This window comes from Pelophylax lessonae, assembly GCF_965119305.1.
Source record: "Pelophylax lessonae genome assembly, chromosome: 4".
NCBI lineage: Eukaryota > Metazoa > Chordata > Amphibia > Anura > Ranidae > Pelophylax > Pelophylax lessonae.
Window position 1 is genome coordinate 264,404,597 of NC_138771.1, and position 15,646 is coordinate 264,420,242.

Here is a 15,646-nt window from a genome sequence, read left to right on the forward strand (position 1 = left end):
GGGCACGCTGGTCTCTCTGCATTGAAAGGGGGCACGCTGGTCTCTCGGCTTTGAAAGGGGGCACGCTGGTCTCTCTGCATTGAAAGGGGGCACGCTGGTCACTGTGCATTGAAAGGGGGCACGCTGGTTACTCTGCATTGAAAGGGGGCACGCTGGTCACTGTGCATTGAAAGGGGGCACGCTGGTCACTGTGCATTGAAAGGGGGCACGTGGTCACTGTGCATTGAAAGGGGGCACGCTGGTCACTGTGCATTGAAAGGGGGCACGCTGGTCACTCTGCATTGAAAGGGGGCACGCTGTTCTCTCTGCTTTGAAAGGGGGCACGCTGGTCTCTCTGCATTGAAAGGGGGCACACTGGTCTCTCTGCATTGAAAGGGGGCACGCTGGTCTCTCTGCTTTGAAAGGGGGCACGCTGGTCACTGTGCATTGAAAGGGGGCACGCTGGTCTCTCTGCTTTGAAAGGGGGCACGCTAGTCTCTCTGCATTGAAAAGGGGCACACTATACCTTATTTACTGAAGGCCCCTTTCACACTTTTGCGACCTCAAAGTCACGCAGTTTTTTACAGCGTTTTTTGCCACAAAGCAATGTCTATTACATTTTTCTGTTTGCGCCCCCCCAAAAATTGAGCACCAGCCGCCACCGAGTGTGTACTTTGTGTGTACTATGTGTGTGTGTGTACGATGAGCCGCCAGACGTGTCATTGTGGAAGGGAGAGGTTAGGTGTCGCGCCTGTGTCTGCCAGTAGGGGGAGCTCCTGGGATGGCGCGCTGCCCGTTGGCTAGCCCTGGCTGTGTATACCGTGTGAGGAGCTGTTGCATCACCATTTTCTATGGTAAACACGGAAAATTAAACGTTTTGCACAAAGAATGGAGGAAAGCGAAGGCTCCGGCCAGCTGAGGTGGGTTTGTATTGACCGGTAGATATGTGTGGTGCCGTAGTGTGGCGGAGGAGGCCTGTGCGGCCTGTAGAAGCGGGGTTGGAGTAGTGTGTGTGGAGGCGGCGCTCCTGTATGCTAGGCCCTCCTTTGTGTAGGCGCTCCGTGTATTGTATTTGTGGACAGGCTCGGTGTACGGGGCATGTCCAGGGCATGTAGCGGTGAGTTTCGTGTGAGGAGAGGAAGGAGCCGGTGTGAGCGGTGTCGTCATGAGTATCGGTAAGGGTGGGCCATGCTGGTCATGTCTGTGTGATAGCAGCGCCCACCCCCCCTCATCACCCCCCTCTAGTGGTAAGCATGCAGAGGGAGCAGTCAGTCCGGTCTGGCGTGTTGTTGATGGTGACAGGTGGTGAGTCAGCTCTGACTGTGCGGATCATGCTCAGACATGTGCCAGGGATCTAGCCTCGACTTGTCTGCTCTCACGCTCATAAAGAGGGACACCGGCCACACCGTCCTGCACTGTATATATCGGGAGCCCAGCTCCACAATCTCAGCACTTTATATGTTAAGGTAAGAATAGCCTTCTCCTGCTCATCTACATGACTCTCTTCTCTTTGATCATCCTGATCACCGATATTCCTGTCATCAACACAACCTGTCAAGGAGTAATCCTCTCATGCCTTCTTTATTTGTTCTCATAGAGAATCCTCTATTCATTACAGGCAAACGTGCAATGTATCGTCTACCAGTACGGATTGTATAGAAAACTCTTCAATCATGGGCTCAGACAAAGAAACACTGGTGAGTGACCCCTCTATATCCTCTTTAATCGATTTACCATTGTTATTATCAGCCTGTCATTAAGCCTGTCTCTTCCAACTGGTTAATATTTCAGGTTAAACCAAATCCACTTCTGTTGCATCTGTTAAAATCTGCCGGTGCCCAGAAGGATACCTTTACAATGAAAGAGGTGCGCGGATGATGTGTTTGAGTAAGATCGTATGCAGTCTGTATTAGCTTTGTTGTCTGATATAATATAGTTCATTGCATTGTCTTCATACTTACGCTGTAGGTTATTTACCATCTTGGTCAGTACATTATGGCCAAGCAGTTGTATGACGAGAAGCAACAGCATATTGTCCACTGCTCTAATGATCCTCTGGGAGAACTATTTGGGGTACAGAACTTCTCTGTAAAAGAACCAAGGTAATATAAATAGTGTGTATGTGAGATTGTGACGTTCTAGAAGGATTTTTTAGTATGTAAAGGTTACAACGTGTTTTAATTCCAGCTTTTCTTTTTTTTTTCCTCTGCAAATCTTCTTTTTCTTTAATATTGTTAAAAACATGGCTATCCTTTTTTATTTTCTGTTTATTCTGGATTGAGGCACAGAATATGATTCAGCTTTATTCTGGAACCTAATGAGGACCCCTACAAAATATGATTCTAATCTAATTCTGGGGGGCCCCTGCTTGCCACAGCTGTATTGCATATTCATTTGACATACAGCAAGTTTTTCTGCTTTTATTCTATCTCTCCTCCATCCTTTCATCACTGGCTGCATACCATTCCCTACAGCAACCAAATGACTTACACAAATAACTGTCTGCTCATTTCATGTTCCCATAAATCTCTCTGTCTCTCTCTCTCTCTTTCAAAGTCCTTATATATCACAGTGCCTTTTTTGTTTATTTTTGGCCCACAGCAACCTTAGGTCAGCCATACACGTTAGGATTTTCTGTCTGGTTCCTTCATGCTTGCTTAAAGGTTAAGTTAAATTTTTGTTACATGTTACACTCATATTCAGGGTGTAACATGTTAAAAATGAACTGGCCCCTGCACCTCCACCGATCCCCTTTGTGATCTTCTTCCTTCACTAGCTGTCACAATTAAAAAAAAAAAACTTGGCCGTGTGGGGCTCTGTCTGCCAGCCATATCATTCCTTTATAGCGTTCTGTCAATAGGAAAACCACAGGTACCAACAGCTTTTGTGGCTGTCGGCTTGTAGTTCTCAACGAACTACCAGGGCGCTGTGGTAGTTGATAGATACACACTGGCAGGAAGAATCAATCTGCCCATACAGTGTATGGGCAGACGGCTTACACTAATAGCTTGCAGGTGGCCTGCATGGCACCCAGGATCTGCTGATTTGCAGGTTCAATGCTTTACAGGCTTTTTTTTTTTTTAATCTCCACTTATTCTTTAACAGTGAGGATGGAGGAATATTCCCTGCTAGCTAGTGTATTCTGACAGCTACTGCTCCTGCAGCTGTCATAATACTCAAACAGTGACCGCATTGGCTACAGTCACTGTTTAGCTGAGAAATTTACGCTTAGCTTCTTTGATTTTGAGATTGAAGTTTGGCAAACTGACAGAGCCGCCCACAGCTGGATTTTCTGCCAATTCAGCAAGAATCAGACAAAATTGGAGCCGTGTATGTCCAGCATAAGTTGGTCCTTATACAAAATGGGGATATGAAAGGCATATTCTGGTTGCTATGGGTAACAAAAACATTCTTAAGACATTTTGATATATAAGGTCCAGTGTGCATTGTTTTGTGTTTGTAAGTTTACATATACAGTTGGTCACGCTTCACTTGATTAAAACTTTGCATGTTACTGAGCAAACTACAAGTCCAGGAGCCACTGTACCAATCAATGCATGCTGAACAAAAGCGTTGTGCAAAATCAGGTTTGACCAACTGTCAATTTGCTACTCACAGAGCTTATAGCCCTGGCCTTTCTGCTAAAATGGCCATAAGTCTATATCTGGTCATAAATGTTAAAATTTTGATAACACATTCTCCTTTAGGTTTAAAGAGGAGCTCCAGTCTAGCAAAAAAAAAAAAAAAATGAAGTCAGCAGCTACACTTTTAATATAAGGACTATTACCTGTCCAGGGATCCAGCGATGTTGGCACCCAAGCTGATTGTTCAATCGACTTCGGGGGCAGGCGACAGGATTGTAAGGGAAACCGGCTTCCTACTGCATGTACGCGAGTCGCGCTGCACTTTGTGAGTGGTCTTGCAGTCTTCTGGGACTTTTGTGTGTGTCCCAGAAGGCTGTGGGGGGGGGGGGGGGAAGGAGGGGCCGAACATGTTTTTAGATCACTGCAATGATCTGAGTTGGAATTGGGAGCGGGTACCTGTCCAAACCAGGTACCCCCTCCAAAAAGTGCCAAATGTGGCAGTGGAAAGTGGGTGGGTAAGTGGGGTAGGTGCAAACAAGCGGAGCTTCCCCTATTGGGTGGAGCTCCGCTTTAACATCAAATGTCTGAAGCGAGGCCCATTAGACCCTTTTTACTTCTCTAACTGTAGAAACTGCTTAGGGGGTTTCAGGGGGTCTTTAAACTGTAGTGTTTGTGTACATGTAACAAGCCAACTTTTGGCTGCCAGATGGAAGTGATCTGGTGGCCACAGAACACTGGTACTGTTGTTCCTCTCTCCCACACCCCGCATGTCCCTGGCATGTTTCTTGGGCTGCATGCACCCTTCAGAGGACCCAGGACTAGCATCCTGGGGGGTCGCTGGCTGGAGGGAGGTAGATCAACCAACGACCTTTTGATAATCTCCCCTTCCTGAGCTGAAAGCGACGTATAAAACATCACTTCCGGGTCCTGGTGTCAGTGTCCTCAGTTTGGCTAGAGAAAAATCTAATAGAGTGCAATCTGCACTGTAATTCATTTGAGAGCAGGGGAGATATCAGGGGTCTTTTAGACACCTGATGTCTCATTAAAGAGAACCTATCCCCAAAAATACATCACATAGAGGACTGTTTAGTGTAAAAAAAAAAAAAAATTACTTTTTAAAAATCACCGTACTGGCAAGCAGATAAACTGACAGGAAGAATCAATGAACTAGCACGGCACTCCACAGCATCGTGGTTGTTCATTGAGAACTACAAGTCGACAGCTGCAAAGGATGTCAGAGCTTGTAGTTCATTGACACACAGAGCTGTGTGAATGAATTATGTGGCCATGTAGGCGGAGCGTTGATTTCAAAAAGTGACAGCTCGTACAGGGAAATTCTCCCTGTACTACTGTCGGGGGGATTGGACATTGGGGACATGTGACATGTTCCACCCTAAAAATGGGTGGAGCATGTTTCCAAAGGCGAACTTATCGTTTAATGCGTCGTCTGTGGAAAATATAGGGTATAGAAGTTTGTCGCTGTTTCACAGGTGCACAAAATTTTGTGTTCAATGTAAGTTTTTGAAGGTTTTTCGGATACAAAAGAAGCAAAAAAACACAGCAAACCGAGAATAAGTCCGTCTTATTAGGGTATAATTTTACAAACTAGGACATGGAAAGTGCACACAATTTTAAGGTGTGATGTGTTGGGTATATATTTACTCAGTGCAGCCTCATCTTTTATATTTTACCCAAAAAGGAAAAGTTCTTTCATTTGTGTGCCCTAAAATGTAACTTTAGTAAATTTTTACTGACATTTTTCAAAATTGTGCTAATATCATGTGACATAACAATTGGATCTACCATGATTTTATTTTCTAGGGTGTCTGCTTTGCTTTCAGAAAAATATATAATATTTTGGGGTTATAGGTAACGGCTCCTGACAGCAAAAGGGTTTTAGGCTCCCTTCAAACCTCAGCATTCTGGTGCATTGTGTTAAGGCAGCCTATTCATAAAGAATGTATTGGCCACACAGCCTGTTGTTAACACAGTGAAATGTAGATCTGTCAGCCCTTGCTAGTTGTATGTTTGGGCTGTGGAATGCCTTTCACAATGAATGGTACTGCGCAGACTAATCTGTTACCCCATGGTAAAATACTGCATTTTACTGAAAGGTAATGTAACATATTCACCCCTGCTAAAATGTCAGGTTTCTGTGATGTAAAAAAACAAGACAAAGATAAATAAATTCAAAACCTTTTCCACCTTTTAATGTGACCTATAAACTTTACAACTCAGTTGAAAAACAAACTGAAATATTTTAGGGGGAAGGATGTAAAAATAAACTAAAATAATGTAGTTGCATAAGTGTGCACACCCTCTTATAACTGGGGATGTAGCTGTGTTCAGAATTAAGCAATCACATTCAAACCCATGTTAAATAGTCAGTACACACCTGCCATCATTTTAAAGCGCCTCTGATTAACCCCAAATAAAGTTCAGCTGTTCTAGTAGGTCTTTCCTGACATTTTCTTTGTCACATCCTACAGCAAAAGCCATGGTCCGCAGAGAGCTTCCAAAGCCTCAGAGGGATCTCACTGTTAAAAGGTATCAGTCAAGGGTACAAAAGAATTTCCAAGGCATTAGATATACCATGAAACACAGTGAAGATAGTCATCATTAAGTGGAGAAAGTATGGCACATTAGTGACATTACCAAGAACTGGACGTCAACCCAAAATTCACAGGTTGCCACTGGAGTCCTCTCCCACTCATCCATGATGAGATCACGGAGCTGGAGGATGTTGGATATCTTGTACTCCTCCACCTTCCATTTGAGGATGCCCCACTAATGCTCAATAGGGTTTAGGTCTGAGGACATGCTTGGCCAGATCATCCCCTCTACCCTCAGCTTATTTAGCAAGGCAGTGATCGTCTTGGAGGTGTGTTTGCGGTCATTATCATGTTGGAATACTGCCCTGCAGTCCAGTCTCTGAAGGGAGGAGGGGATCATGCTCTGCTTCAGTATGTCACAGTACTTGTTGGCATTCATGGTTCCCTCAATGAACTGTAGCTCCCCAGTGCCAGCGGCATTCATGCAGCCCCAGACCATAACACTCCCACCATCATGCTTGTCTGTAGGCAAGACACACTTGTCTTTGTACTCCTCACCTGGTTGCTGCCACACACCTGACACCATCTGAACCAAATAAGTTTATCTTGGTCTCATCAGACCACAGGACATGGTTCAAGTAATCAATGTTCTTAGTCTGCTTGTCTTCAGCAAACTGTTTTCAGTCTTTTTTGTGCATCATCTTTACAAGAGGCTTCCTTCTGGGATGACAGCCATGCAGACCATTTTGATGCAGTGTGCAGCGTGTGGGCTGACCCTTCACCCCTTCAACCTCTGAAGAAATGCAGTCAGCACTCATATGTCTATTTCCCAAAGACAACCTCTGGATATGAAGCTGAGCAGATGCATTCAACTTTTGGCCGACCATGGCGAGGCCTGTTCTGAGTGGAGCCTGTACTGTTAAACCGCTGTATGGTCTTGGCCACCGTGCTGCAGCTCAGTTTCAGGGTCTTGGCAATCTTCTTATAGCCTAGGCCATCTTTATGTAGAGCAACAATTCTTTTTTTTTTTTTTTTTTTTTTTTCAGATCCTCAGAAAGTTCTTTGCCATGAGATGCCATGTTGAACTTCCAGTGATCAGTATGAGAGAGTGAGAGCGATGACCCCAAATTTAACACACCTGCTCCCCATTCACACCTGAGACCTTGTAACAGTAACGAGTCACATGACACCGGGGAGGGAAAATGACTAATTGAGCCAAATTTGGACATTGTCACTTAGGGGTGTACTCACTTTTGTTGCCAGCGGTTTAGACATTAATGGCTGTGTGTTGAGTTAGTTTGAGGGGACAGCAAATTTACACTGTTATACAAGCTGTACACTCACTACTTTACATTGTAGCAAAGTGTCATTTCTTCAGGGTTGTCACATGAAAAAATATAATAAAATATTTACAAAAATGTGAGTGGTGTACTCACTTTTGTGACATACTGTACATCCAAGTCAACAAAGGAATGGCTTTACCAGAAAAAGATTGATGTTTTGGAAGAGCCCAGACCTGAATCCTATTGAAAATCTGTGGGGTCATCTGAAGCGGGCTGTGAACAGGAGATGCCCTCGCAATCTGACAAATTTGGGGTGTTTTTGCAAAGAAGAGTTGGCAAGTCAAGATGGGCCATGTTGATAGACTCATACCCAAAAAGACAGAGTGCTGTAATAAAATCAAAAGGTGCTTCAACAAAGTATTAGTTTAAGGGCGTGCACACTTATGCAACCATATTATTTTAGTTTTTCATTTTACTTCCCTCCACCTAAAAGATTTCAGTTTGTTTAACTAAGTTGTAAAGTTTTTAGGTCACATTAAAGGTAAAAAAAAAGTTCTGAAATGATTTATCTTTGTCTTGTTTTTTAAATCACAGAAACCTGACATTTTAACAGGGTTGCATAGACTTTTTATATCCACTGTAGGTGTAAAGCCAGCTCAACAGTCCATTAAATGAATATCCAATAAAGGTGACCCTCACACAACCTAGTTTTTCATAAATCTAAAGGAGATTGTGCAAACTGATTTTAACATAGGTGACCTGCATGCCATGGATAAAAACATTTACTGTCAGAAAGGTAATGCCAGTGCTCCTATGGCTGTGCACAGTCACTGCTTTTGTCTTATTGGAAAACCAGTGGAGTGAAGTGAAGAGAGAAAGGTAAGTAAGTGAACCCAATGTTTTGTCTTAAACATAAGTTATGTATCCTCATATTTTATATTATGTTGACAGCTTATTGAAGCATTATCTATAGAATTTTACACAGTTACTTTAACAGAACTCTGTTCTGTTTGGGATGCTTTCAGTTGGGGGGGGGCAGACAGAATTAGCCCTGTGTATGATGAGATATGTCTGAAAAGTCATTGTGTTGCTTGTAGAAGCCAGTGAGTGAGAGTGATTAGAATGATTTGGAGCACATGAATGCTACATTCCAGAAAAAAAATTGAGACAGTAGATATATTCTGGGTCAGTTTTGTAATGTGTTCCAAATGTATACTGGTCATTTTAGATGTTAAAATGTTTGTAAAGCTGTGTTTAGATTAAACCTGTTTATCCTGGTGGATTCCTCTGATTGGCCGAAGTGGAGAGACAGGCAGAAGTTACAATTTCCACCTCAGCCAATAAGGAAGATGCCTTGTATTAATAAAAATACAAGGCTTCTCCTGAATGACGAAGACGTGTTCAGGCTGACTCAATATTTATGATTGCAGATGGGAAGTCTCCCATACTGCTGTGGAAGACAACGCTGCACACTGTATCGGCTAATGCTGCAACTAGGGATGCACCGATCCGATATTAGGATCGGATATCGGTGCCGATACTGCCACAATAGCTGGATCGGTAAAATTAACCGATCCACGGGCCAATCCGGTTTTGCCGAGTCCCGGCTCAGCCGTCCCTTACTTGGTGTAGTAGTAGTATGGGATGGGAGCCGCTACTTCCTGTATAGGTCCGGCTCACAGGAGTAATATCAGATGCATGCCGCCTGTGAATGGAGGAGCCGTACACATGAAGCAGCGGCTTTGCTCTGTACTGCAGCCGCATGCATATTGTGTATGTGTGTAGTTCCGGATCGGTATCGGCAGATACACAATGCTAGATATCGGTATCGGGACAAGAAAAGTCGGATCGGTGCACCCCTAGCTGCAACAGTGTGTTTCAGCGCTAACAGCGACCCCTTCGTTATGTAAAGGAAGTAGTTTGTTTGGGCCAACTTTTCCCAAATAAACTTTTTAAAATTCATAGTATATTAGGAATTCTACTGTAAGATTATATTCACACCTTTGTGCTTGTATCACATTACATAGCATATGTGCAGTTTGATAAATTGCCACTTGTCCTGAATGGCACCCTAACACACATGTAGGGCTAGTTCACACAACCTTCAGCTTGTATAAGAGCAGTGTGAACAGCAAGCATTTGCTGAGCTTTCGGCAAGCTTTTAGTTAAGCTTTTAATGTACTATTACTCTCCAGTTTGACATTGGTAAACACAGATCCTTAATGGAGTGCTGACTGAAACAAGCGGCTAGCAGGTTTCACCCCTTCTGGAAGCTTGTTGAAAGTCTGCTGAAGCATGCTAGCAGACTGTTTAAAGTGACATTCAGCACTCCCAATAAGAGCAGTGTTTAAAAATTCTAAACAGTAGCTGAAGAGTGCTTTTAATCCTAAAAAAAAAAAAACAGAAACATCAGCACAAGGAACATAACTTAGATGGAATCAGCATAAGGGCATCATCCTATGTTCATGGAATTCTTCCTTTGTTTATGCCCCCCCCCCCCAGCTTTTGTAAACCTTCTGCATCAACGGGTTTTAGTGCAACTAAAGGGCTGTCGTGGGCTTCCATCAAGAGAACCTGATCGCCTGACCTTTCTGCCCACCTGTACTACAGCTTCTATGAATGGAGGGGGGGGGGGGGAGAGCTATTAATTATCCTCCCTTCATCCATTCTTCAATTGCTTTCATTCATAGAAGCTGTAATATGGCTTCTATGAGTGGAGGATTTGGGCAGAAATGACAGGCATAGTCGGGATGTTTTGATGAGAGCCTATGACATCCCCTTGTATTAACCCCCACTGCATTGAAAAGTTGTGCGGGTGGGAGTCATGAAGGGCAAACGATTTCAGAAGTGTGTCTAAAGAAAGAGAAACATATTCCCTATGACACACACATGTGATAGGGAGTAGCTAATTGCTCGGGGAAGCAGGGACTGTTCTTTTTTTTTCCATACAATTTCATTATTCAGTCATGCCGTTTAGTAAATTATAGATATCCGTGTCTACAATTTCCACCTAACAGTGATTCACTTTTTAAAGTTTACTGTTACACAGCAGGGAACAGGAGCAATAGGTATATATTAAAGGCTATTTTACAAAGTTTACCAGTTTTCCTTAAAAACCAAGACTGTGACAACAAAGATATGATTACAAAAAAATATTGCTGGTACAACTTGTCTCTATACTGTAAACCTAGAGCTACAAAACAAATATTGCTGAATTGAAGTTTCTTATACATGTGCAGGTATAAGAATGTACTGAACTAAAATATCTCCCTCTTTCTTCCCTTAGGAGGTTGTATGCAATGATTTCAAAGAATCTAGTAACTGCTGATTCACAAGGTAAGTTATTGAAATAATTCACTTCTAATACTAGTTTAACTTACAAGTCTCTCCTTTTGATTCTTTATTTAAACCAATTCAGTTCCCACATCTGTGACCAGAGTCATTTTTTACATCTCTCCTATGAACCGTTGTCAATACTTTAAAGTATAAGTTCACTTTTCAGGAAGTTTTTAAGAGAATCCCCCTATGCAGTTCTACATCCAGTGATACGTACCATAGCACTTCCTATTGAAAATCGTTCTCCCATTCCAGATGCAGATGTTTTGGGGCCCTCTCCAGAAACCGTACCCCCTCCCCCCATATCTCCCAGTCCTGTGGTTTGCAGGACGGGCTGGATTACACTATATCGCGCCCTCTTGTGGCTACTCTGAGCCATTCAAACTGCACACATGAGCAATGTTTCCTCCTATGGCTCCAGCTCTGGGCCATTCAAATGCAGCATGTTCTCCTTGAGCTGTGCGCAGAGTTTAAACAGCCCGGAGAAGCTGCCACTGAGATTAGCTGAAGTCAAGGCAAGGATGCACTGAAAACACACCTGCAAGCAGCTTCTAGGGTGTGCAATATTGTGAAATTCAGTCCTGTGAATAGTAGGACAGAGAGGAATGGGGGGGGCAGCGCTTTTTCTGGAGAGGACTCAAAACAGCTGCATCTGGAATGGGAGGACCTTCCAACAGACGGAGCCATGGGAACGTACACATTAGGATAGCAAAGTAATACATACATACATACATACATACATATATATATATATATATATATATATATATATATATATATATATATATATATATATATATATATATATATATATATATAATATAATTTTTTTTTTTTTTTTATTCTTCTTTTTTTTTTTTTAAGGACAAGCCAGGCTTTCTTTCATGAGATTGTCTTGCAGAAATTATTTTTTATGCAATTTGTAGACAAAGTTACAAATCTAAGAAAAGCGCACCCCCACCCCTTTTTGTGATACAAAAAACAATTACCAAACAAAGCAAAGAAAGTTAAATTTGATAAATAAAAATAAGAATCAGCAGGAAAATAATAGTTGAAGAGGAAGGTGTTATGATCCTTTTTTTTTTTTTTTTTTTTCTTTTTACATGTTTTGCTTTTCTATTTTGTTGTAAAAATCCTGTCGTTTTTATAGTTCTTGGTAGCTGAAGGTAAAATGTAGAAATACAATTCATTTAAAAGCGTTTTAAAAATGTAAGTCTCATTACTAAAATTTCATTTTTATTTCTCCTCTGGACCAAGTGCATAAAGCACTTGGTCGCATTCAAATCCCTCCCTCGGTTGCAAAGCAGAATTGTCGCACAAATTTTGCTAAAAAATATATAAAGAAAGGGGGGTGAGGTTGTCGCTTCTCTGGTGTGTGTTCAATCAAATATTAAACTGAAGTCAAATATTCATGCAATAACAATGAGTACTTATAGATAAATATTCATACAATGATAAAGTGTATGGTGTTGGATAAAAAATATACAACCAAGTGCTGAAAATGTGATGCCCTTCCTTAGCAAATAGAGGGAGTGGCGTGCACAAATAGACATGCAAGATGCAAAAGCGAAATAGATTGATAGGTGATTTTAGAAGTGCCAATGTGCTATTAAATGGAATACCTCTATGATCAATTAACCCACGGGCATATTAAAGGTGCTAATATAAATGAAAATAAATAAAACCAATACAATACACTTGAAGTGACCATAATCAAATAAATAGTGCTGGTTCGTGATAGTGATTTGACAGTCCACAGTCCATACAGTGGTAATCCTGTGTATTGCAGCTATTTCCAAATAGCTGAAAAAGTGCCTGTGCTTCTTTAATCCATATGAGTGTGTGAAACCAATGGGGAGCCTTCCCTGTGATCCTGTGCTATGAAGTATATCCAAACTTAATAGTGCTTTCTTCCTCCTTAGTGCTTTAAGGCTCGTGCAAGTGCTAATCCCCTATGGTTATGCACTCGCCACAGATCTCTACCCCTGCAGGGGTATGTAGCCTTTGTTGCAGTAAGGATGTATCCCTGGACTTCCCAGCTTTCCTACCGACTTCCTATGTTGCCATCGCTCACATATGGAGAAAATATAGCGATACGCCCATAGTGTAGTATGTTAAAATAATTTATGTAATACAAGACAAATATCCACTCACAGGCAGTAAAAGATGCGATTCAGCAGACATGCGGGTCTGTGTGTTCCATGGCCTTTAAAAAAACCTCTAGTGGAAGTGGCACAACTGGGTAGAAGATCCTGCTCTACATACGTTTCATTTGAACAATGTCTTCAGGAGCCTGAAGACGTTCAAACAAAACGTACGTAGATCGGGATCTTCTACCCAGTTGCGTCACTTCCGCTAGAGGGTTTTTGAGGGCCATGGAACACACGGACCCGGATGTCTGCTGAATCGCATCTTTTACTGACTAACTGTGAGTGGATATTTGTCTTGTATTCAATAAATTATTTTAACATACTACACTATGGGCATATCGCTATATTTTCTCCATATGTGAACGATGGCAACATAGGAAGTCGGTAGGAAAGCTGGGAAGTCCAGGGATACATCCTTACTGGAACAAAGGCTACATAACCCCGCAGGGGTAAGGATCTGTGGTGAGTGCATAATCATAGGGGATTAGCACCTGCACGAGCCTTGAAGCACTAAGGAGGAAGAAAGCACTGTCACCATAAGTTCTGATCTACTTCTTAGCACAGGATCATGGGGAAGGCTCCCCATTGGTTTTGCACACTCATATGGATTAAAGAAGCACAGGCACTTTTTCAGCTATTTGGAAATAGCTGCAATACACAGGATTACCATTGTATGGACTGTGGACTGTCAAATCACTATCACAAACCAGCACTATTAATATGATTATTGTCAATTCAAGTCTATTTTATTGGTTTTATTTATTTTAATTTATATTAGCACCTTTAATATGCCCGTGGGTTAATTGATCATAGAGGAATTCCATTTAATAGCACATTGGCACTTCTAAAATCACCTATCAATCTATTTTGCTTTTGCATCTTGCATGTCTATTTGTGTACGCCACTCCCTCTATTTGCTAAGGAAGGGCATCACATTTTTAGCACTTGGTGCTATATTTTTTAATCTAGCACCATGCACTTTATCATTGTATGAATATTTATTTATCTATTAGTACTCATTGTTGTTGCATTCATATTTGACTTTGGTTTAATATTTGATTGAACACACACCAGAGAAGTGCCAACCTCACTCCCTTTCTTTATATATTTTTTTTATTCATTTAAATTTTTCCATTTGGAAATGTAGAGGTAGCAGCACACTCCAACAATTCATTTCACATTTGCATCTTGTGCACGCCACTCCCTCTAGTGGCTAAGGAAGGGCATCACATTTGCAGCACTTGGCTGCATTTTTTATCCAGCACCATGCACTTTCTTATTATTGTGTGAATATTTATTTATCTATTAGTACTCATTGCTATTGCATTCATATTTGACTTCGGTTTATTATTTGATTAAACGCACACCAGAGAAGCGCCTACCTCACCCCCTTCTTTTATGCACAAATTTTGCTATTCATAGGAGAAGCTTTAAAAGCCTTTACAGCAGGGGTGGGGAACCTTTTTTCTGCCAAGGGCCATTTGGATTTTTGTGACTTCATTCAGGGGCCGTACAAAATGTATGCATAAATGTAATAGGCATTGCTTTGCGGCAAAAAACGCTGTAAAAAATTGCGTGACTTTGAGGTCATAAAAGTGTGAAAGGGGCCTTCAGTAATCAAAGTATAGTGTGCCCCCTTTAAATGCAGAGTGACCACAGCGTGCCCCCTTTGAATGCGGAGTGACCACAGCGTGCCCCCTTTGAATGCGGAGTGACCACAGCGTGCCCCCTTTGAATGCGCAGTGACCACAGCGTGCCCCCTTTGAATGCGCAGTGACCACAGCGTGCCCCCTTTGAATGCGCAGTGACCACAGCGTGCCCCCTTTGAATGCGCAGTGACCACAGCGTGCCCCCTTTGAATGCGCAGTGACCACAGCGTGCCCCCTTTGAATGCGCAGTGACCACAGCGTGCCCCCTTTGAATGCGCAGTGACCACAGCGTGCCCCCTTTGAATGCGCAGTGACCACAGCGTGCCCCCTTTGAATGCGGAGTGACCACAGCGTGCCCCCTTTGAATGCGGAGTGACCACAGCGTGCCCCCTTTGAATGCGCAGTGACCACAGCGTGCCCCCTTTGAATGCGCAGTGACCACAGCGTGCCCCCTTTGAATGCGCAGTGACCACAGCGTGCCCCCTTTGAATGCGCAGTGACCACAGCGTGCCCCCTTTGAATGCGCAGTGACCACAGCGTGCCCCCTTTGAATGCGCAGTGACCACAGCGTGCCCCCTTTGAATGCGCAGTGACCACAGCGTGCCCCCTTTGAATGCGCAGTGACCACAGCGTGCCCCCTTTGAATGCGGAGTGACCACAGCGTGCCCCCTTTGAATGCGGAGTGACCACAGCGTGCCCCCTTTGAATGCGGAGTGACCACAGCGTGCCCCCTTTGAATGCGGAGAGACCAGCGTGCCCCCTTTCAATGCAGACTTACCACAGCATGCCCAATTTTAATGCAGACTGACCACAGCGTGCCCTCTTTCAATGCAGACTGACCACAGCGTGCCCCCTTTCAATGCAGAGATCATCGTGCCTCCTTCAATGCAGACTGACCATTGATTGACCACAATGCAGACTGACCATTGATTGACCACAATGCAGACTGACCATTGATTGACCACAATTGATTGATTGACCACAATGCAGAGTGAACAGCGTGCCAAGCCCCCCAGACCAGTGCACTTGACAATTGTAACGTAGGATTGTAACGTGTGTGGTAAGCTTTACATACAGTTCCTGTGTCACACACTTTGGTAAATGAGGGCACGT

General features: G+C 43.0%; 2 protein-coding genes across 2 annotated transcripts in view; one reads left to right on the plus strand and one right to left on the minus strand.

Moving 5' to 3' along the window:
* Positions 1 to 15,646, minus strand: part of CPM (carboxypeptidase M) — a 224,544-nt gene that overhangs the window by 12,367 nt on the left and 196,531 nt on the right. The gene's annotated exons all lie outside the window — the stretch shown is intronic.
* MDM2 (MDM2 proto-oncogene) overlaps positions 1,272 to 15,646 on the plus strand; it is a 36,704-nt gene continuing 22,329 nt past the window's right edge. The window contains exons 1-5 of the mRNA XM_082256905.1: positions 1,272 to 1,445; positions 1,598 to 1,676; positions 1,771 to 1,845; positions 1,948 to 2,081; positions 10,685 to 10,734. Of these exons, the coding sequence (XP_082113031.1) occupies positions 1,321 to 1,445; positions 1,598 to 1,676; positions 1,771 to 1,845; positions 1,948 to 2,081; positions 10,685 to 10,734 (463 nt within the window). The 5' untranslated portion in view covers positions 1,272 to 1,320. The remainder of the gene's footprint in view (positions 1,446 to 1,597; positions 1,677 to 1,770; positions 1,846 to 1,947; positions 2,082 to 10,684; positions 10,735 to 15,646) is intronic.